Consider the following 22,668-nt stretch of genomic DNA (forward strand, 5'->3'; position numbering starts at 1 on the left):
GATGTTGTCGTGATTATTTTATTTTTACTGAATCGTTTTGTTGGAAATTAAAGTTTCAAGATTAAATTGTGGTCTGAGCTGAATAATCAATGCTCCATTTATTTTTCAGAGGCTTTATTTTAAAACAAAGGAGAATAGATGTGATGGTTGAAAGCAAACACAATTCCACAGATCACCCTAATGTCATAGGTGTGTGGTACACTGGATCAGTCACTGCATTGAACACAAGGTGCGGGCTTGGTGTTGAATCTTCATGCAGAATAATACAGAACGTATGCCCAAAGGTTTGTAGACAGCATTGTGTACTTGTTCTATTTATAATGCTGTGCTAAGGTACCAGATTTTATGATTCATTTATTTAATCCTTTGTAAGAAATGTCCTTCAAATTCAGGGCAATTGCTGAGCAAAGCAGAAAATCTCTGACGAAACAAAAATGATTATCAAAATAGTTGTCAATTGTGTTGACTCGTTTGGGGTAGGCCCCTTTGTTCTAATCATTACAACGGTATATTAGACAATAGTTGACGAAGGACCCTTTCCTGTTACAACATGAACATGCCTCTGTGCAAATCTGGGTCCATGCAACAATATTGTTTTCTCCCAGGTTGGTGATGACCTCTGCCAACATCTTTGGGATGAACTGAAACGTTCTTATTTCCCAGCATTAGTGCCTGACCTCACTAATGATCTGGCAGCCGAATTTAAGAACAAATCTCTGCTGTCAGGTTCCACAATCCAGGGGAAAATCCTCCCCGGAGGAGCATGAAGTGGTAGCGTAGCAGATTAATGCTTATGTCATAGTACTTTTGGCCATGTGTGTACAAACTACTGCATGCAACAAGTCACACTAAGTTGTTTTCCGTGTTTTCTATGTTATTGTGCAGTTTCTGTGACACTGGGGGTTTAACCAGGGAATTTTAGTAAAAGTTTTAGGACATTGTTTTTGGTATTCTGAAATTTGAACTCAGCAGTTCTAGTCAGCACTATTTCAGGATGCTTTAAGAGAGTTCCACATAAATTGCCACAATTCAAAGAATCTGTGATCCTTTCACAGAGTGACTGTGGTACAATGTCTTGAGCAACACTTTTATATCTCTTTAACCCAGAGTATGTATCCCAGATGTACACAGCATCAGCACCAATAACCAACCTCCATCTGTTCGCATGATTCTCCGTGATGAAGGCTCTCTCATACACATCAACCCAACAATAAATAGACAAGGATTGCATCCACACTTGACGCTTTCTGTACACTTTGCAGCTGCTCACAGAGCAACGTATAGCACACATTATGGGAAACTTTGACACTACTCCGCCAAGGCAAGATTTTTTGACTGAATCTTTGATAGGTGGTCTGATATACAAGCCTCGATCTTGTCACACTGGGCCAGGAAGTCCTATTGACAGATAATAATTACACTTAGTAATATTCACAATAGTTTTCAATTAAATCATGTTGGTGACAAAATAAGGGTTTACCTGCACAGTCTTTACAAGTCCCTTTTTCTTCATTTTGCAGTCATTGAAATTGTCTTGGAGACTCTGATCAAAAGAAGAAACAATTCTGGGTTTGTGATATATACTTTAAAAAAGCAAATAATAATAAAATAAACAACTGAAACTGCAATAAATACTACATATGGAAAAGAAAGATCACCATGGAATCAATCTGCTCCAGGATCTTCATGAACTGTTCAGCTGCTATTTTCACTCTGTGGTCTAGTTTACCCAATGCCTCTGCCTGCAAGTCTTTGGCCAGGAATCCCTGTGAAAAATATAACTAATAATCAAAAATCTGACCAGAAAATTCTCCAAAATACATATTGGAGCAGAACAGATCATAACAATGAAGAATGATTATGAATCTTTAAAAACACAATTGACTGCTTACATTTTTGAGCCCAGTCAACTCCCCATCAACCTTTTCCAGCTTTTTAGCGGTCTGTTCCACAGATTTCTCAATGTCTTTCAGCTTCTTCAGCTCAGCCTCTTCCTCGGGACTGTTCTGTTTGTAGATTGTTGGCAGTATTTGATTAAATATATAGTCACGCATCAGGTACGTCACACATGTAAAGAAAGGCCTTACCCGTTTCCCAATCAACATAAGCTTGCAGCCTTCTTTTACTCCATAGCTGGACAGACTCTCCTCCACGTCTTTCAGCGATTTTCCTGGGATGTCAGGATGAATCAGGCATTGTTAATCCTGCATATAATACAATATTTAAGGTTGCCTGGATTTCAAATAAACAAAGAGATCCGCAGCCTACCTTTAAAGATGAGTTTCTGTGAAGTTTGAGGAACTCCAGTAGCTTTGGTGAGAGCTTCTGAGAGGTCCTTGACGATGGGGCCTTTGCCTTCATCCTGACCAGTTAATGTGATGCTGTGCTTAGTAGATCCTGGATTGGGAGATTTGGATTCATGCATGGCCATTATTATTTGTCCTTGGCACCCGGGTAACCTTAAATTATGCTGAATGTTAGTGACGTTGATCATAAACTGTGTTTAGTATGTGAACTAGTTGTCGTCATTTGTAATGTTTCGCCAAACCCTTGACTTCGAAAGATATTCTAATGAGAGATACATCCTTTCTTGATAATCACAGCATCCAGCAATGAAACAACAAAAATACTTCGGTCAATGTTTCATTCATTTTAAGCGAATCAAGGAATAACATACATTCAACTGCACCAAGTTAAAGTTAGCTTAGCTCTAGCTACACCAGCTAATCAATTCGGAGATACTTGAACGTCCAGTTTTTATATTAAACGTTTTTTATCATCTCGCAACAATCATGCAGCATCGTGCAAAGTCGTATTACCGTATGCAACTGTCACTGTTATCGTTTGCTCAGACATTTTGGTTTTTTTTAGCGTCTTTTAATCACAAGGTTGGTGCTATAAGGCTATAAGCTGTTGCTGGTTGCTCACTAACTACTTCCGAAACAGACCGGAAACAGTTCTTCTAAAGTCGGTCTGAAGATAATTTAAAAAATATACTTTTTCCTGTTAATTGCTCTTAACGAAATGGTCTGTTACATAAAAACAACATATATCACATATAAATTGTTTATTCTGAAACTATTACGTTATGTGAACACTTCCGGTAATACATGTCAAACAAAAGTATTGTGATTTTTCACGACTGTCGTTTTGTTGAACGTTGTCTGTCGGAATAGTTCTCAGTTTCGCTGTTTGGAAAAAGTGTGTTTAGTTCCGCAATTACTCTTTGTCGAACCAGACTAATGTGACCAAAAATACTCAGGATGTACAGTCGTTAAGGCTTAAGCCTGGCTCTGTGGCGCAATGGATAGCGCATTGGACTTCTAGCATATGACATGGAGAGACATTCAAAGGCTGTGGGTTCGAGTCCCACCAGAGTCGGTTCTTTTAAAAATATTTTCTTGGGACTTCAAGCATAATGACATGGAGAGACATTCAAAGGCTGTGAGTTCGAATCCCACCACAGTCGGTGCTTTTAAAAAGATTCTTAGGACTTCTAGCATAATGACATGGAGAGACATTCAAAGGCCGTGGGTTCAAAACCCACCAGTTAGATGAAAAAAGTATTAAAATAAACAAATAACAACAAGAAATCAAGAAAACACAATTGTCCGAACCTGTTGTCCATATTTACATTGTTGAAACGACAACACGATGATAATAACAATAGTAATACTACACAATTAAAATAAACATAAATAATAACTTACTCTTCAACTTTGGATCCTTGGCAGCCTTTATTCCATATGTAAAAACACATCCACACGCAGTTCCAAACATATTAGGAAGATGCTGGGGGGAATTCACTTCCTGACTTTCCCACCTCTGTTTTTTTTAGCATAGCCCGCCATTCATCGAATGTCTGAGTCTCAGTCTCTTTGCAGTGCTCGTTGCCAAAGTACTGAAGGTGTGATGGTGGCTTTTTGTCTTTGATGCACTTTTTTTTGTGTAAAGGATCAAAAAAAATATCAGAAATCAGAAACGTTAAAGTAAGTTAGTACAAATGAGGAATTTGTTCTGGTGGAAGGTGCATCATAACAACATAACAACAACAGCAGCAACAACAAAGAACAATAAACTATACAAGTGAAAGTATAAAAATTTGGATAAAAACAAGTAAGTAATAAGTAAATAGTAAAGATGCAGTGAATATGCAGTAAATAAGTAAGGATGCAAGTAAAAATAAAGGGATAAAAATGATCAATAATAATAATAAGAGTAAGGTAAAGTCAAGTCAGTCTTCCTCACATATTTTCTTTTTAAGGTTCAGGTTTTCTCCATCTCCTCTTTTCTCTTATTGTTGAGTTGAATAAGGAACAGCTTAACTGGAAGCTGCAGAAGCGTCATGCTGAGGTCTGGTTGAAAAAGACGGTTCAGTTCCCAACAGACTGCAAGAGTCTTGCCAGTGCTGTTAAATCGGGCCTGATCCTGCCTGTGCCATTTGAAGATGTATCTGCTATGCCTGCTGGCCCCGAGCACTAGGTGTATGTCCAGGATGTCCTGCAAAGGCTAGATGACATCAAGGCCACCATCTCTAATGGTCAGATCTGAAAGATGGATTCCACAAAAAAAAGCTGGCCCCAAAGCTTGCAGCACACAGCTATGGCACCGCTACCTGGGCAGTCAATGTTGGTAATGAGCATGGACAGGTGATCATGTTCGTGCTCACAGCCAGGGAAGGTTTCGGAATTGGGCCGATGATTGAAGGCCTAATTAAGAGATACAGAGTGGCTGGTTTGGCTCCTCCTGCACTACTATATGTTGACAGAGACTGCTGCGGTAACACACTTCTGAGGTGGATGTTTGAAGAGTATCTCTGTAGAATATTTATATAATTATATTGACTGTTCCATAGAGTGTTCCAATTGTCAAATGATGTTATAATTCTGTTACACAGATAACTCTCCTGTCTGCATATCACCTCAAACCTGCTGGCCTACTCGTAAAGAGGAGCATAAACCGATGTACAAAACAAGATAACATCTCCTTGCCGAGATGGAGCTTGCAAAAAGCCTGATGAAACTGTCCCCGGAGGAGAGCAGGAAGGAGCTCACAAGACAAATGTAGATTATAGGTAGCGCAGTCGTAGCACTTTAGTAGCACTTAAATGGCTCTTACTGATAGCACTTTGTAGTTTGACTTTATTGAAGAAATTGTACTTTCCTGATTCTTATTGTCCTGAGTTTGTACTCACGGTTGAATGCACTTATTGTACGTCACTTTGGATGAAAGCGTCAGCGAAATGAAATGTAAGCTCAAAGCAATGAGTGCAGGAAATAGTTGCTCTGGAAATCATTGAGAAAAGCAAGAGGGAAAGAGAGGAGAGGGAAAAGGTACCGGTTAAAACTTTGCAAATAATAATTACTCCAAAAATGAAAGGTTAAATTAAACCACATAATTTATTTTGCACGTTTTTTAATAACTTGCAGACATATGAACAGGCTCTCGGGATTCATGTTGACAAAATGACTGAATAAAACACACAAAACTAGAACACGAGACAGACAAATAAAAATGAACTTAGTAATACTGGTAATGGACGAGACCGACAGGACGGGAGGACAAAGGGAAGGAAGGAGAAATAGCGTTTTTAAAAAAGGTTCAGTATGTTACAAGGCCACATGCTAGCGCAGTAGTGGTAACAGTGCACAACCCAACACCAGCACGGCTTCAAAATCGTAGTGTTCTCAGGTCAAATGTTTTGCATGTATAAATGTTACTCTACATAAAAAAAGTGTTTTCAGTTGAAGTGCAGTTGTTTTAATCCATTCCATGTTTATGAGGCAGGAATCTGCGGCAGGCCAAACTCGTCCACCAAAACGCCATCCTGAAAAGAAAAAGGAGGAATGTTTACTCTTCAATGACTGCCTGACCTCTAAACACTCCCATTTCGTGTACAAAGCTTGAGACACCATGCCAAGTAGTTTCACACCTTTTAGCCCATTAACTGCTTCAGACTTTTGTCACAATGGCAGTGGGAAGAGTACGATGAATTCAAGAGCTTTTTCTGTTGTGCAATCGGTTTGCAAAAGTTCTGACGTCAGAAGACAAGGTTTTTTTTGTTTTTTTTAAACACAATTTACCTCAGTACCATGAGAAGCAGCTGTGAAACAACAGCGCATGTAATTGTAAAAAAGCCGGTGACAACCCATGAGCATCCACACGTCATAGAAAGGATAATGGGAATTTAAATCATCTTAAAAGGTGTGTATGATTTAGTGCCGTGTAGTTGTGTCAAGTTTCTTTTTGTGAACTGATATAAGTGGCTGTTTGGAATGTGGGACAATGCTGGTTTGAGAAAATTAAGTTGACATGTAACTTCTGTGTGTTTTCAGTCCTGTAATTTTCCAATCCGTGGTTACAATGTGAGTTAGAGCGACCACTGTGCGCTACAGTGCTCTGAAGACGGTCACCTTGTTTGTCTTGCTGTCACTGGGCATTCCCTCAGGGATAGACGGGGCAGATGAGGCCTCGTCCAGGTAGGAGCTGTCATCGTCCAGCAGCAGCTCATCGCCCAGAGCGTCCAGCTCTGAAACCACAGCTACACGGTTACTGTTGTACTGGACCCACTTAGGTTATTAGGACAATAAAATAGTCATTTTACTGATTATAATTGACTATTGTCTGTCTTTGTTACAATTCACTTAATATTGTCCCGGACTGTTTAATTCCAAATTTGACCAATAGTACTTTAAACCCAGTATTTTATCATCAGAAAGGTGTGGGCCACTTTTAGAAACTAAAAGAACACAGCAATGAGTTCTCTCTCTGACCGAATGGTTCTGATTTATCCAGCTCTCTCTGTTGCTTTGAAGAAAATACTTTTTTGCTTGTTTGTCCATCTAAACTTCGACGTTGGTCGCAACGGCTGTGTCCCAAAGAGGGGCATAACCCTGTGAAGTCTGCATTTCCAAACATAAGTGGCAAAAAAGGACTCTCCGAATTCAAAGGCTCATCATCAACCAAAACAACTGTCTTTTACTCATGTTTAGAAGACACAGCTGGTGTATCCATCATGTAATTCAGATACAGATGTTATATGGAAGGATGTGCCATAACCTGATGAATGACTGTTTGTCTTTTGTTCTTAATGTGTTCATTAAAAAAGTCTTAAATTGTACAAATACAAATTTAAATTCAAGCAGTTTCAGGTATAATCTACTTTGGATGTAAATGGTCAATGGTTAATGGACCCGTACTTGTATAGCGCTTTTCTAGTCTTCCGACCACTCAAAGCGCTTCAACACTACATGACATCATTCAGCCATTCACACACTGATGAGAGGAGCTACCATGCAAGGTGCCACATCAGTATTATCAACCATTCATACACCGTAGACGCAGCTAAGGGAACAATTTAGGGTTAAGTGTCTTGCTCAGGGACACATCGACATGGGCTCGCGGAGCCGGGGATCGAACCGCTGATTGAAGGACGACGCTGCTCACCACTGAGCCACAGTCGCCCTGATATATCTCTGTTAGTTGCTGAAAACTGCCTGAACACAGTTAGTTTTGGTCTCTCTGTTGAAAATGCACAAGCTCAAAAGATCATTGAGCCATCATTGGAACATAACATTATGATATATATTATATTCTGGCAGAGATTTTATTATCCCTGTTGAGAGTTTTATATTCACACTAACGTCTGTCTGTGTTAAATGTTGGTGATTAATATCAATTTTAAGCTGCTCTATCGATAAAGGTGTCTGCTCACAAACTAATTAAAGACGTCGTAGACAGTCAGGTGTACCTGCTTCAAGATCTTCTTCGTCTATGTCTGGAGTGCCGTAGTTGCGGCTCAAGGCCTCTTGCACCTCGCCGGCGTCCTCCATCATGTCCTCCAGTTGATCCTGTAAATCCTAAAAGTTCAAATTCATGTCATTACTTTATAAGTCAAAAATCTAATTTTATCCATTCTGTTTTTGATTGATTTACCATTTGGTATATAGTATTCACAATAAATCATTTCTAAACGTACGTCAATCTGATCAATTTTGACGTCCTTGTAAGCCCTTTTCATTTCCTTCGCACCGATCTTCATGGCCTCCACCTGGGAACAGAAATGAAATTGCACAAGGTGTATACATTGTCACTAGTAACAAGAACTTTATCAGCACTGGAAAAACAATTGTTTTTTTGTCTTTTGAGGTCCAGGCACATTAATGTGACCCACAAGATGGTTTATAACACAGAACCATTTGAGAATCAGCCATTGGAAACTGTTTGGACATGGGCCAAGGAACTATCTGTCAGTCAGACTCTTAGTGTTGCGAGTCAGGAGAAGAGCAAAAACACGCCCTCAGTGACATGATTTGCTCTTTTCTTATAAATTAGCTGGGTTTGTGATGTTTTTCTTGGTGTCTGCAAAGAGCCTTTTGGCCTCATGTTGGAACATAAACCCCGGCCAACAACAACAAGCAGGGTGTGCAGTCCTGTCAGGCCATCGGCCGCCCCTTTATAGTTTTTCGGATACAAAACTGCCGTGACGGATGACAACGGGTTGTTACATCTAGTGTGCAGAGGTGTGGGTGTGTTTATATACTATAATGTAATGGCTGTGTAACAATCAGGAATCATATTTTATTTCTCAAATTCACTGCTTTGTTCACTTTGCATTCTCTCTTTATTCACTCTATAGCTCGCTCGACTAGCTACACTTCCACATTAAGCAACAAATTTGATCATACCTTTAAATTAAAATGAACCTAAACTACTTTGCTTTCATCCAGGTGTGTGGCTCTTACTGTTGTTTTGGTGTCCTTTAATGTCTGGATTGTGTAGTTTGCCTGCTCCATGTTAAAAGACTGCTGAGCCAGCTGCTCTCTTTGACCTTCATACCTGTAGACAAAAAAATGCAGTTGGTTTTAAAACAATGTATTGTGCAGCCTTTTTTTTTAAAGCTCAGTTCTAATTACTATGCGACCAATACTGGATACTTGAAGATAGAGGTTGACATTTCAACATTTAAAATAAATCTAATGAAATTTTATTGGCTAATAAGGATGCCCGAAAGATTTTTAAGAGCCTGACAGCGATAAACCTGTGAGAAGTTTAAATTAGTCGATCTACCTGACTAACGTACCGGTCAGACTCTTGTTCTTTTATCTCAGACATAATACATAACAAACAAATGTAAAACATAACAAAGAGTAAAAATGGTGCATTGTATGACTTACATCCTCTTTTGCTTCAGGACTCTCATCGCCTTCTGCTTCACCATGTTCTGCGTTTGAACAGGGAATACACAAAGTGGATTTTTTTTTTAATATTCTCCAAAACAATCTTGCAACCTTCACAGTCCCTATACAGCTAATGTGCGCATTACCTTCGAGGGTCCTTCTCTCATCTTCTTCATCTGATCCTTGTACTTCACAAGCTCGGCATCTAGTCTGCCAATCTTCTTTTCGATGGACTCCGATCTTGCATCAACCTGACACAGGAGGAGATTAAATATAGTATTGCTTTTTCAGCATCCCGCCTGACCAAACACAGGGATAACATTTTCTCACCACATCGATGATCCCCAGGGTCCCATGTTCCCAAGCTCAATATCCTCTGAATATCATTCAGGAGACATTTCGAAGGCTTTGATGTACTCAGCCATGCTTTTTGTCAATGCATGTCCCTCTAGGCCAGTTATGTTGACATTACCCAGCATACTGATGTTATACTGCTTGAAACCAACGCCCCTGAAATGTACAGTCAAGGTCGTTTTCTTGACTTGAGACGTGAACAGATTTGTACCATTCAAACTGCATTTTAAACGGAGACTATGGGGATGTGTAACCCGGGGAGGTACCGACGTAATAGCCCAAAATAACGTAACGCTGTCTTTTACGAAGGAAAGACACATGAGAGACGATATATATATATGTTTGCTAGTGTTGGAAGGTGCTTAATGACTGTAAAGGCCCTTAACGTGTCAGCGAGCCAGCACTGTTCGCTGGTTGTGTGGCCATGCTCGCTTTGTAACGGTAACGTTACCGTTAGGTCACGACATAAACAACAATGCCTCTTAGCCTGTTAAGCACTCACATTGCCGATGCAGTCCGATAGATTTGGGGAAGGCTCCTTCGGCTTTCCGCGTCCAAATATTCGGTTCATTCTCCAAAGCGTGTATTGACCACCGCAGCTTTTAGCTTTCTTTAGAGTATACAAAAAAAAACATCAGACGCAAAAGGATTTCTTCAGTGAAGACACCCGGAAGCAGCGGATCGGACGGAAACGGTTTCTATTGGTTGTCGAATACAGTTTTGACCAATTACTTTTTTTCTTTTTTTTCTAGGTACACGCCTGCCCCGCGTGGACAGAATAGGGATTGCAGCTGCCATAAAAACCTATTGTCCCTGTAAACTCTGCAGTCTTTGTTGCACCTCCACACTACAAATATGATTACAAGGGTCTTACATATATATTAATATGAAGTTTATAATATAATATATGAAATTAAAAGTACATTGTAATAAAACGAGTATAAATGTGGTTCTAAAATTTAAAGTGGTTTGTGATTATACATAATTAGGAGTTGTACGTAGATGTTCCTGACATGAAGACATCAATGTGTACCAAATCTTCAAAAGATTATTCATATATCCCCGGTTGAAGAATTTCTTGAAAATAAGTGGATCCCTTAAAAAGTGTAAAATAGTAAAGAAAGTTGTGGGTAAATAATTGATTTCCAAATGTTTTAATTCATGCGTCTTATTTTTGATGTCCTTGCTCATATATAGAAATCTCAGGTCATCATCACCCTCCTGCACGACACGTCCTTGTCTCATCCTTTTAATTCATTAGGAAGATCTTCCAATAATAAGGGTCCCTTAACCACTTACGTTCTAGGAGCCAAATTATATTTATTAACATCTTAGCAGCATTTAGCAGCAGGCTCCTTCACTTGTTATAAAGTGAAAAAACCCATTAGCTGCACGTCTGCCAAATGGAGAAGTCAAGATATTTCTAATAATAAGGAAACCCTTAGCTCGTTCCCATTCATGTATTTTAACAGCCATTAAAAATATACAGAGTAGTAAAGTAAATTAATAGCATTTTCTTCACTTCTGCTTCTTTCACTGTCAGAGCAATGAGTGATGGGTTTTCCTGCGAACAATAAAGACTATTAGAGCCTTAATAGACCCTCCTATTACTGGCTTGCTAATGTACATGGATCTTGAAAGTCCTGCAGTAATCTTGGTCACTATGGCAGCTTAATCAATTTACACAGGGGCTGATTGATGTAAATGGCCTCTCAAATCTCTAAAAATCCCTGTGCCTGATTAGAACTGTCAGCTCCTCTAGTCTAGGAAATACATCTGTATTTGTAATGTTTGTGGCCAACTGGTGAAAGTCCCAAAATGCAGACAATGTTATCTCAATTGTTGGTTTCCACCAACTCCTGAGAGAAATATCCGTCACTGTAACTGCAAATTGCTCCAATTTGTTCACCCGGTGACTAACGTTGTCTGTCTACTTTTACACACTCACAACTCATCAAATACTGACGCTTGGTCAGCTTAGGGCCACTGACCAAAGGTCAAGATTTACGAGTAATACTGCGTCGGCTGAGTAGGCTTTTCCAGCTTCTTCTCTGAAAACAACCAAACGATGTGAGCGATGAGTAAAGCTAGACAATGAGCTGAGGCTGGTGTAAACCCCGGCAAATATTATATCCCTTTTTGGCAATCCATCGCTATTGTATGCTGTTGTCATCAGAAGTACTTTGTATTGTTTCAGTGAGTATCACAGTCAGTTCAGTTGACATTAAGCTGCATGAAGAACATCTTAACAAAGGACACACTTGTCCTTTGTTGGAACCTGTGCACCCACCTTCAAAGATATCCGAGACACACACACCTGGTCACATCTGAGCCATACAAAAAGTAGAACCACAACTTAGAGGCAGAGCAGCAGCAGCACGTCAATGAGAGGCCGATTCCTCAGCATGGCCACCAGCACAACATGCCTCACTAATTTACTGACTTTATGTCAGAGTTGAAGAGAATTAAGAAAGGATTGGAGGAAAATCCAAGAGGTGTGTCCTAATGTTCTGGCTGTTTTGGGACGCTACTCTGTATTTCTCGTCATTGAACCCATCTTCATATCGCAAAGGACAGAAATGAAATCCAAAGGATTTTAATGTCAAGCTTTATTGTGACTTTCTTGCACATGTGTGAAGTGTGAAGCATGGTTTTACTTTCAAAAGTGAAACAAACGGCAAAATATCCAACCGATACAGTTCATTTACAATGCAGCAGCACACAGTACGTGGTGCTCAAACCGGGGAGGAATTCGATCAATTGTTTATGAATACAATCATTTCGATCGAATGAATTACAGTATTATAGGAATAGTTAAAAAACACATAGCGTAACCAACAGTGGGAAATCCTCAGTAAGACTTCAGTTCATAATGCTACAATGCTTATACCAGGATATACTTCAAAGCTCTTAAAGGGGAGAACAAGAAATCACAAACATGGATGTGGCTAATTGCTGATCATTTAGAGCAAGCATACCAGCGAGAGGCCAAATAAGATAAGGCACACAAAACCAGGCACAAGAACACACTTTTTGCTATAACTACTGTATCATTATCAGATTTAGACAGATTAATGGCTTGCTCTACAAAAGCATTTGATTTCATGACTCCTATAAAAGCTACAATAATTAAGGAAACCGAGACAGTAAATCAGTCGCTTTTGTTTTTGCTGAGGGGAAACCTATTTTCCACGAGGATGAATTCATAAATGCATTGTTATATTCCTTCAGATGAGCATATATTTACAGTATAAGCACTCAATTGCACTAAACACCCAAAGACATGTTGTGTAGATACAGTATGGTATTCTCATGGAGCCCTGTTACCCAGTTGTCACATGTATTTCAAGGTTGGAAACACAATATTTGACACCTCCTGGATGAGATGTGGCATCACGGCTGGAGTTCTATAAAGGTGCTGGGCCGTGTCAGATGGAATAATATAATAGTTTCTGAAAGCACTAAGAACACACTAGGCGCACTGTATGGATGCCTTAGCCTCATCAAAGACAGCTATCTTGTCAAGAAGGAAATACTTTGATTGAATATCTTCTGGTGGTGAAATACAGAGGATGATCCCTGAGAGGTTATTAAATATTCTGCATTTTCCAATAATATAGACGATTCAGAAATGTACAACTCAGCAAAGCACCAAACTACAGTTCACATAATTCAAACATTCAATCATAATAATGAATTACTTGTTTTCATGTTTTGTACAAAATACCAGTTGATATTTTTATGCATGTGATAATTTGACTGTATGAATTTCTTTTAATGAAAGCTAAACAACATGTGATCAAGCTACATATTGAAATACGTTTGGGTCGTCTTGTCTGGACATAGTTCAACATATTTTCATTGTTGATGTCAACAATGTGAGAAAGAACATGAAAAAGTATCGGTTTATGATTTAAATTTCAGCTTTATACAATACAAAATAATATTCAGTGATTTAGTACCAAGCTGTGTTGTGTCTCATAGGCTTTGAAATTTAAACATAATTTCAAAAGAGAAGTTTGGTTTTATTCCATATTTTCAAAATGGCAACAAATCACATGAAAAGAAAACAACAATAACATGTTAGTCGTTTTTCTCAATACTTTATGACTTCTCTACCCTGTTTGTAGCACATTCCTTCTCGCTAAAGATAATTTAGAAAGAAAACAGAAGTAGAAGAAAACAGGTCACATATATAAATAACTATATATATATATATATATATATATATATATATTTTTCATTTTAAAGTAATTTTTAGACTGCTAGGTAGTGTAGACTTTGTAAATATTACTCTTCGAAGAGTACGTTGTGTATTGGTTGGGCTGGATATTCAGTGGTGGATTGATACATTTGTCTAGTGAGTATTTGTGGCAGCAGGAGAGCGCACATGGGATTAATTTAAGGCCCCAAGAAGAGCTTTTAAAACAATTTTTGGGTCTGTCGAGTGATTCCATGGGTCCCATTTTTTTTCAACTTTCCAGTACTGACACCTGAATACCCCCTGTTTCAATGATGAGGTCCTACAAGTTGTAAAAGGCACTAATACCAGAATCTAATTATTTTCCTTCCTCAGTTCATATGAATGAGCTGAGAACGAGGCTGTACTGAGGGCGAGGAGGCGGGGTTAAAGAAAACGCTACTGCGCTTGCCTTACGGGCCAATGGATGCTGAAGATTAGTTTTATTTTATACTCATCAAACGTTTGATGCTTCATGAAATGAGGCGTCGCCTCCAACACGGTATTCAGCTCTCTTTATACATTCTTGAGGTTAATTCCGAACATAATAAATCATTATGAAGGAAGATGTTATGTCAATAGTTTTTTTTTTTTTGATAAACCAGTAAAAACAGCGTCACAGTCAATACTGGTTAGTAGGATCAATAACGTGGTGGTTTTGGTCTTTTGATTAGTTGACAATCAAAAGAATAACACCGGATTATCTTCCAAGTGAATCTGCTTTTGGATTCTCTGACCATTACATAAATAACAGCAAGCTCTCTCTTGAGCCTTTCCCTCAGATGGAGGTGGTGACTTGAGTCAATCCCAGGTCATTGGAGTCCTCCCAGCCCTGATAGGGCATGCAGGACGAGTCCATGGCTAGTCATACGGGCCTGGCCTGCCTCCTATCCCCTCGAGCTTCCGTGGGACACGAGTGGTCCCGCACGGTGCTCCTCACCCGGCTCAACCCATGAGAGTCTCTGTGTCCCTGGGCGCCGTGGCAGCAAAAATCCCTGAAGCACCTCTTGAAGTTCTCATCCAGGAAGGCGTAGAGGATGGGGTTGAGGCTGCTGTTGGTGTAGCCCAGCGCCACGCAGAAGAAGTAGGCGGCCATGACAGCGGTGGTCTCTGGCACGTTGCCAGACAGGGCCTTGACCAAGATGAAGATGTGGATGGGCGTCCAGCACACCACAAAGACGGCGACCACCACCATAACCAAGCGGGTGATCCGCCGCAGGTTGCGGTCCTTCTCCCGCGAGCCCGACAGCAGGCGCACGCTCTTCAGGCGCATGACCATCAGCGTGTAGCAGACGGTGATGATGATGACGGGGAGCACAAAGCCAAAGATGAAGACACAGATCTTCATCAGGGTGTCCCAGTAGCTGTAGGGTTCAGGGAACTGAAGGGCACACTCTGTAGTCCCTGTTAGTTACAGAACAGAGTTGACCAGTCACACACATCATATGTAATACAAGTTTTAACGACAGCAAATTAATGTACGATGCACAGTATCTCTACTCTATGACAAGACTAGAGCAATGGTAAATGGGTTGTATTTATATCGTGTTTTTCTCATCTTCTAACCCATTCAAAGCGCTTCACCACTACTCATCATTCACCCATTCACGCCCATTAATACACTGATGGCAGGCCCATCAGCAGTAACTAACGTTCATGCAGCGCTACGGGAGCAATTAGGGGTTAAGTGCATGTCTGGCCCGAAGACCCATCGACATAGACTAGCGGAGCCGGGGACCAACTCGTCGATTCTCCGGATGAAGGACGACGCTGCTCTACAACTGAGCCACAGTCGCCCCAATGTGCTGTACCATGCACTGTAATCAAAGCATGCGGTCATTTGTCAGTGGTAAGCGGCAAGTTACCGTGAAAAGACACACAATAGAATTATTCACTGTAAATGTACAGCTAAGGCTGATGGGAGTGGTGTTCGGTCAAAAAACTAAGTCAGGAGATATTCATTCCGACATGATATAGTTGTTAAAATACATTCATAAATGCTTGCATCCACTTACAATTACAGCGTGTTATAAAAACATGTTTTATTTTTTTATATCAGCTATTTATTAAGGCTATACGTAAAGGTAAAGTGTCAACCTCATCGTGATGTCAGAGGATGTGATGACAATTTGATGTGATGCCCGAGAAAAAGTCAGCGGATCGTCAAAATAAAAAGAACTTGTTCTCTGGGAATCAAGAATATCTGTAACATATTCCATGACAGTCCATCTAATAGAGATGTTTCAGTCTGAACCAATGAGTTCATTAAATGTCCATCCATTGGCCATGGTTAAAAATCTATAAATGCAGATCTCATGATGCAGTTACTTCAATACAGAAAGATGAAGGATGAATCAGTCATCAGCTATGACTCCGGGCAAAGAGCATTGTGCTTTATCATTGTGAACATGCCGCTGAAAGAATTTATCCTTCAAGCTCTCTTCTCAATCTCAGCGCCCATTCATTGACTGTCATCGCTTTAGTCAGATCTCTGTAAAGGGGTCTTGTTCAACTTATAAATCATCCTCTTCAGGGCATTTGAAGAACGCTTCAGGCAGCTAATGGCGAAGGTTCAATCGAGAATTAATGGCGAGCATGTTGCAAATGAAGTGGGGCTTCAAGTTTGAAATTGCCTGGAATAATTCTTGTGTCTCCATGGCAGCCAGAGATAATAAATCCGAAATATATGAGTGGAAAGACTGATAGACACCGTGGAGTCAAACCAGTGTGAATGTGTGTAACGTTAAGATACCGTTATTGGTGTTCGTGCTGCCGAGAATCATAGCCGGGATCCCAGCGGCAGACGACAGCACCCAGATGACCACATTGATGATCTTGGCCTTGACGGGGGTGCGGAAATCCAGGGCCTTGATGGGGTGGCACACGGCCACGTAGCGGTCCACGCTCATCATGGTCAAGGTCAAGATGCTGGTGAACATGTTGTAGTAATCGATGGAGATGAAGACTTTGCACGCCACCTCGCCAAACGGCCAGGAGCTGAGCAGGTAGTCGGTGCTCTGGAAGGGCATGGTGGTGGTGACCAGAGCGTCGGCCACGGCCAGGTTGAAGATGTAGATGTTGGTGGCTGTTTTCATTTTGGTGTATCTGTTGTGGGGGGAAAGAAGGAAGACGAGAGGTTGAATGGGTGTGATTGTGATTGGTCTCAGGTTACCTTTTTTAGATTTGATTTAATTTGTAATCCTTTCAAAAAGGTCAAAGGTAAAATTAAATCACGTTTTGGAAACACCCAAAACATAAGTCGGCAAAAATACTGAGGAATATAACTTTGACTTTTTGTCACCTCTTGTATATTCAAAGCTTTAATGGCATGCTTTATCTAACATCCATGATAAAACCTTAATGAGGCTTTTAACAGATCCGTACACAAAACTGAGCACATGTGAGAGGAACATCGACTTTACAATTACTGCCAAGCTTGTTATGCATTGTCGTCATTGGTGGAGAAGAAAAAAAACACATATAAACACGTGTACACGCACAGGAAACACCATAAACGTGTAAAAGGCAGTTTTACTGTGACCAATTAACCGTTCAAACATGAAGACGCTCAAAATTTCCTCTACTGCTCTCCGAGCCAAGAGCATTCACACCTCGTGAGATGCATTGCTTTTGACATGATACGGATGGCACATTTCAAAGCTGGAAACTCACCTAATGATGACAAACATCACCAAACAATTTCCCGCTAAGCCCACCACAAACACCACGGAGTACACGGCGACTATGATGGGGATGATGGGCGACATGGGCTCGGGTTCGGCGTCCCAGGTGCCGTTGGGTGTGGTGTCGTTGATTATGTCCGAGGAGCCGGGTTGCGAGGTGAAGTTTTGGAAACAGTCCTCCAGCTGGCCCCAGAGACACCTGTCCTCTTTGTAGATGTGCACCACGCTGCTCTCCATGGTGCCGAACTCCGTCTGCACCGGGCGGGCTGCGCGTAAAGTCACCGCTGAACTTCCACAGATATCGGTCCGAAAGCCAGCTGACTGACTGTCTGATGACTGCTACATGCAGAAGAAAGGAAAAGAAACACGAGGCAAATTTCTCTATGAGCACAGGTTATGGCTTCAGTGAAGAGGAGCGCAACAGCCCACGCTCAAGGACGTCGTTACACAAGTGCAACAGCACCTTACCTGTTGTTGTTTTTTGTTCTGCTTCCAGAAAAGTTTATGCAAATACAAAAACACCGACTACGAGTTACTTACAGGACGTTGACCCACAGATTCAAATCCGGACGGTGGCAGAAACAAAAGGTTTGTGGGTAGTTGTGTGCGTGTGCGTGCGTACGTGCGCGCGCGTGTGTTTGTGTGTGTGTGTCGACGGGTAGACAATTCACTGCCTGTGCCACTGCTGCGTCCCCGACGCTGCGCACTGGAAGCCTGCAATGCATTCAGTGACATCAGAGGCTGAGCCAACAGATGTGACAGTCTCCAGCCAGCTGAACCGATCTAACCACATGCAGCACATGTCAGCCGGAAATAAATCTTTATTCAGATTTGGTGTTTTTGTTGTTGTTGTTGTTGCACTATATCTGGTAAGATGCCTCACTAATGACGTCTCACGCTCTCAAGCAGGGATCTAAACATCTGCTTGCATAGTCAGCATTGTAAACCTTCCATTTTATTTCATGTATTTTGATGCGTTCACGAGTTGCCTGTATGAAAAGTAAAACTTAATGTGCTGCAATATCATGCATGTACACCTTTCTTAAAATGTTTAATTTGCCATCAATGCTGCCGTAAGATGTTCCCTAGCAACTCCTGTGAGAGAAATGGCTGCAATGCAAACATGTGCAGTGTGGATGATGCATGAAGTCCGAAGGACATTTACGATGGAGAGACATTTTGTGAACTTTCAAATAAAAGCTGCTCATCATAATGTTTTGATTCCATTAGGTCAGAATCACTTTTGCTTCTTAAGTACTTTTCACAATGTCCTTTCAGCTCTGCGCTCATGACCTTTTCCTTTCTATATTTGATCAACTCAATATATTCCAATTGCCTTAAAACAAAATAGTACAGAAAGAAAGACATTTAGCAGCACTGAGAGCTTATTACACAAATAACATTGAGCTCTGAATGAAAAACGTCCTCGAACCAGGTTCGTTTTCTTTTCTCACCCCAACAGATAGGAGACAGATTTCATCCAGCAAGTAATTAAGTGGGTGCTGTTCCCTTTCCCTCGTTTCATGCACTAATGCTTGTTGCTTAGAGACCCATCATGGCCAGGTGTTGCTTGAGCAAAGGAGCCTTTTGTAGGTTTCTATTGTTAAGGGCTGACAGTCTTGAATTTGTGAGATGGCAGCAGTTACAATATCTTGAGTTCACTGAGGATCTCAGCCTTGAGCTCGCAGTAAAGGATGAATCACATCTTTCCTTAAATCAGAGCTTCAATAGAGGAGGACACAGTTACGCTATTTACCCGTAACATAATTAGGCAGTGCCAAATGTCTGTAATCACAGAGATACAATCCGCTGCACTTCCTGTGGCACTTGAAACAGGTCGTTTAATTTCAGTCCCAGAGGAGGAGAGGAAATGATTGCTCCGTACCCTCCAGAAGATAAGGTCAAGAATAAACTCCCTTTTGTATTTCAGGTTTTTTTTTTCCCACAATGACCTGGGGGTGCTGTCTATTCAGTGAAATGCTTCAATTAACGGTTTAATGATGAAAAAAGGCTCTCAACATGAAAATGTCATAGACACACGGGTTACCATGAGGGAAAAAGTCTTTTCACAAAAGCCCCAGGTTTTTCAAGTGTGCTTCACCTGTCAATCACTGTCTCATTTTGGTGTGTTTCATTCAGCAGCCACAATTTACAAATTGCCGTGCATTGTTAGCTTTCTGTGAAATGCCTTGAACATTCATGACTACATTGTGTCAACAAGAGGGAGAGAGAGTGAGAGAGTCGCCTCACTTTTCCGAGACAAAAGAAGCTCTCTGCCACAGCAGCTAAATGTGTTTAGTTTACAGATATAAACCTTTCAACATCTGTAATGAAATACTCATTGGATCCTATTAATTCCATAGAACAAAATGTCTGCCTCTCTTCTGACTTGTGTCACAAGGAAGATGTACTGCTCACTGAGAAAAGTGTACACAAATGGCAAATAATCTCAGCGTAGGCTAACTCGCCGGTTCACTCTCTATATGATACATGCTTTTGTAAAACTGACGAGATACAATAGTTGATTTATTGATTCAAAAATTAGAGATTTGAAAGGCTTTGGGCTTATATACTCTATTTCTAAAGACTGATATGTCCAAACCGTTCCACTCTGTTGTCCACACTGACGGTGGGGTTTTGTCATCGGTTGCTGAGATGAGGTGCGGTGTGATTTGAGTTGTATTAATACAGGTTACACCCGTCATCCTTACTGTATGCAATCACAGTAGAGTGAATAGGATTGACAGTTCTTCGATTGAAATCATTTGAGAGGGAGAAAAATAGAAAAGTGCAATGAAGTTAATTCTATAAAATCAGCCAATAAGGATTTGACCTTTGTGACAAAGCATTTGTAATCTATAAATTGGAGCGAGATGGAGTTTGCAAATCCTCTGTATTTTCAATCACCGCTTTGCTAGGCTGGCTTTCTTGTCGTCTTTTGAACGGAAAATGCCTCTAAAAAGGTTCATAAGCGTCGTACCAGATCCTTATCCAGTGTTCATTTCCTCTATAAGACCTCCGGCAATTTATTGCCTCACTAAGTATGATTTTGGAAAACCGTCGGCTCTTGGCAGGACAAGAGTAAGCATCAGTACCCCCCATCGTACATCAGGGTTGTCCTTCAATTAAAGGATTGGTAGTTCAATTCCCGGCTCCGCTAGTCCATATCGATGTGTCCTTGGGCAAGACAATTAACCCCAAATTGACAAGTAGCTGTGCCTACGGGCATGCATAGTCACTCCTGATGGGCAGGTGACATTACAGCACATTAGCCATCAGTATGAATACATCAATGGGTGACTGATGACGTGTAGTGTTAAAGCATTAAAGGTTGAAAGACGAGTGCTGTGTATCATAAATGAATGTTTGCACATGGTGAACATTGCATGAACACCTTGGCAGTGTACTCCCTACATGTTTGTGCAGCTTTGTATGCAGACACTGTTCTGCAGACCGCTCGCAGAGATCATCACCTTCATTCACCGGCATCCAGATGGTGTGGTCTGCTCTGGATGAAAATGACTTGGTTTGTGAAAATGTATTCGCCGTGGGTTGCATTGCCCCCTGAGGAGAATGCAGTTTGGCGTCGATATTGTGTGTCCGTACGAAGGACAACAATGTGGAACAAAAGCAGTTTGGGTAAGCAGGAGTGGAGACATTACAGCAGTGATGACAATCCATATTTGAATGACAGTTGCTGAAAGACTTACATGAGGTAGATTTCTCTTATGGCAGAAAAATTGTCAAACACTAATAATACACGGGAAAACATTTTGACACCTTTCTTTGTCAATTTAACAGGCAGAGACAGGTTTAGGAGCACATTGCACGTGTCATTGCATATGACATCTGGTGGTTCCTACAGTACTTCATTTCACAACTAGTGACATAATATTATTCAATTAGCCTCTGAACTAGGCTTTCATTTTCATAGAGGTAGAGCATCATAGTTTAACACTTAGTGCCACTGACCAGGCTGCATTAGTTAGAGAATGTGTTATGTACGCATGTTTTGCTAAAAGACTGTATAATAAATCACCTCTGGCCAGATCCTCTGTCAATTAAATCATCAATAACCCGAGCACCGCTTTTGTCATTTAGTAACTTACTGTACATACTTCTATTCTATTTCACTGTATATACTTTATATACACCTCATATACACTGTGTATACTTTGCATTTTTGCACTTTCTTTATTATTTAATAATCTTAAATTTAATATGCTTTGCTATTGTATTGTCACAAACAAATTTCCCCTTGGGGAGGAATAAAGTGTCTATCTATCCATCTATCTTTTAAGGAGGGCACGTACGACTGTCCTTTGTGAATCTCAAAAACTGATCATTCGATCTTCTTGGTACTCGGCAGCCGTATACCGTGGTTCTCAACAAGCATCTGGGGGCCAAGCAATCGACCATTGCAGAAGGCCACAATTTGAGCTTATTTAACCAAGCTTTATTACATTCTAGTTGTTGTGAAAATATTTTTTTCGGTAAATAATCCAATGGTGAATAATAAACATTGATTTGAGAAGGAAAAAGTGACATCACTCAGCATCAATTCCAGTGTCCAAATGGAACACTTAACTCACAGCATAACACATCTTAATGTTACACGCACGCAAGCATTATTGTCAGGCACAGTGAGCCATAAATGCCGTGGTTATTGTGATTCTCCTTAGATGCAGCTTCTGTCAGCAGTCTTGTTTGGATTGTCACTATGGGAACGGACCATCTCTGACCCACAGCTACACATACAGAGGGGTTTAATCGATGAAAAAAAGGCAACAACACTCTTTTCTCTCAGGGAGCTAATTTAACAGATGAAGATGTCAAACACAAACCATTTGGAAGGATGAACCAGAAAACGTAGCCGACTGCATCACACATCATCTGTAGTCCCAAACACGGAGACTGTGCACACAAACAGTCTGCCTTGACCCTGAACAACAAATGTGGGTAGCATAGTAAAGAAGGTTGTGGGGGAAGAAGAACCATCTGTTTCAGGGTCCAGAGTTCACTCAATTGTTGCAGGTGAGCATGCATAGGGACCACAGAGTGCCAGCCACTGCAAATAGTGTTCGGCGAGCAAAGCAGCGCCAGGCGATTGAAGCCACGGGCAGTGAGCCTCTACATACATATTAACTCTACATACATCCCAGCTCTCCACACTTTTTAGTCGTTGGAAACTCGAGGGCGGAGCGCATCAGTT

The 22,668-nt window shown here is 40.8% G+C and overlaps 3 protein-coding genes and 1 non-coding gene across 5 annotated transcripts; 1 reads left to right on the forward strand and 3 right to left on the reverse strand.

The window, feature by feature from the left end:
* bag1 (BCL2 associated athanogene 1) lies at positions 1–4,170 on the reverse strand. 2 transcript variants are annotated; one of them, XM_068603942.1, is made up of 7 exons: positions 3,711–4,170; positions 2,269–2,397; positions 2,088–2,170; positions 1,893–2,006; positions 1,659–1,766; positions 1,481–1,543; positions 1–1,398 (listed from the first exon to the last, which is right to left on the reverse strand). In XM_068603942.1, exons 1-7 carry the CDS (start codon positions 3,778–3,780, stop codon positions 1,309–1,311), a joined length of 657 nt encoding a protein of 218 aa, XP_068460043.1. In that variant the 5' UTR covers positions 3,781–4,170; the 3' UTR covers positions 1–1,308. The 2 variants fall into 2 exon arrangements, with proteins under 2 accessions (XP_068460043.1, XP_068460052.1); XM_068603951.1 differs by lacking the exon at positions 3,711–4,170 and adding an exon at positions 2,820–2,936.
* On the forward strand, positions 3,290–3,381 carry trnar-ucu (transfer RNA arginine (anticodon UCU)). The gene is given in 2 exon segments: positions 3,290–3,326; positions 3,346–3,381. It is a non-coding gene; the product is annotated as a tRNA-Arg (tRNA).
* Positions 4,171–5,380: 1,210 nt separating the features above from the next.
* chmp5a (charged multivesicular body protein 5a) lies at positions 5,381–10,222 on the reverse strand. Its single transcript, XM_068569615.1, has 8 exons — positions 10,036–10,222; positions 9,326–9,430; positions 9,177–9,223; positions 8,745–8,838; positions 7,979–8,050; positions 7,751–7,859; positions 6,414–6,529; positions 5,381–5,827 (listed from the first exon to the last, which is right to left on the reverse strand). The coding sequence occupies exons 1-8, from the start codon at positions 10,102–10,104 to the stop codon at positions 5,777–5,779; spliced, it is 663 nt and encodes a 220-aa protein (XP_068425716.1). The 5' UTR covers positions 10,105–10,222; the 3' UTR covers positions 5,381–5,776.
* A 3,532-nt stretch (positions 10,223–13,754) lies between these two features.
* oprk1 (opioid receptor, kappa 1) lies at positions 13,755–17,804 on the reverse strand. Its single transcript, XM_068602709.1, has 3 exons — positions 17,446–17,804; positions 16,526–16,878; positions 13,755–15,177 (listed from the first exon to the last, which is right to left on the reverse strand). The coding sequence occupies exons 1-3, from the start codon at positions 17,691–17,693 to the stop codon at positions 14,639–14,641; spliced, it is 1,140 nt and encodes a 379-aa protein (XP_068458810.1). The 5' UTR covers positions 17,694–17,804; the 3' UTR covers positions 13,755–14,638.
* Between the last annotated feature and the right edge of the window lie 4,864 nt (positions 17,805–22,668).

The sequence above is a fragment of the Clinocottus analis genome, unplaced genomic scaffold, assembly GCF_023055335.1.
Source record: "Clinocottus analis isolate CAN_PGR_092001 unplaced genomic scaffold, fCliAna1.0.p SCAF_11, whole genome shotgun sequence".
NCBI lineage: Eukaryota > Metazoa > Chordata > Actinopteri > Perciformes > Cottidae > Clinocottus > Clinocottus analis.

Excerpts from the sequence above, each read along its gene's own strand:
- chmp5a (XM_068569615.1), bottom strand. The coding sequence starts at position 10,104 with ATGAACCGAATATTTGGACGCGGAAAGCCGAAGGAGCCTTCCCCAAAT. Across the intron at positions 9,224-9,325 it reads TGAGAGAAGGACCCTCGAAG|AACATGGTGAAGCAGAAGGC; the intron begins GTAATGCGCACA and ends GTTCAAACGCAG. Across the intron at positions 5,828-6,413 it reads GTGACAGCAAGACAAACAAG|GATGGCGTTTTGGTGGACGA; the intron begins GTGACCGTCTTC and ends TTTTCTTTTCAG.
- oprk1 (XM_068602709.1), bottom strand. The coding sequence starts at position 17,693 with ATGGAGAGCAGCGTGGTGCACATCTACAAAGAGGACAGGTGTCTCTGG. Across the intron at positions 16,879-17,445 it reads GTGATGTTTGTCATCATTAG|ATACACCAAAATGAAAACAG; the intron begins GTGAGTTTCCAG and ends CCCCCACAACAG. Across the intron at positions 15,178-16,525 it reads CAGCACGAACACCAATAACG|GGACTACAGAGTGTGCCCTT; the intron begins GTATCTTAACGT and ends TGTAACTAACAG.
- bag1 (XM_068603942.1), bottom strand. The coding sequence starts at position 3,780 with ATGTTTGGAACTGCGTGTGGATGTGTTTTTACATATGGAATAAAGGCT. Across the intron at positions 2,007-2,087 it reads TTATGTTGATTGGGAAACGG|AACAGTCCCGAGGAAGAGGC; the intron begins GTAAGGCCTTTC and ends ATCTACAAACAG. Across the intron at positions 1,767-1,892 it reads AGTTGACTGGGCTCAAAAAT|GGATTCCTGGCCAAAGACTT; the intron begins GTAAGCAGTCAA and ends TATTTTTCACAG.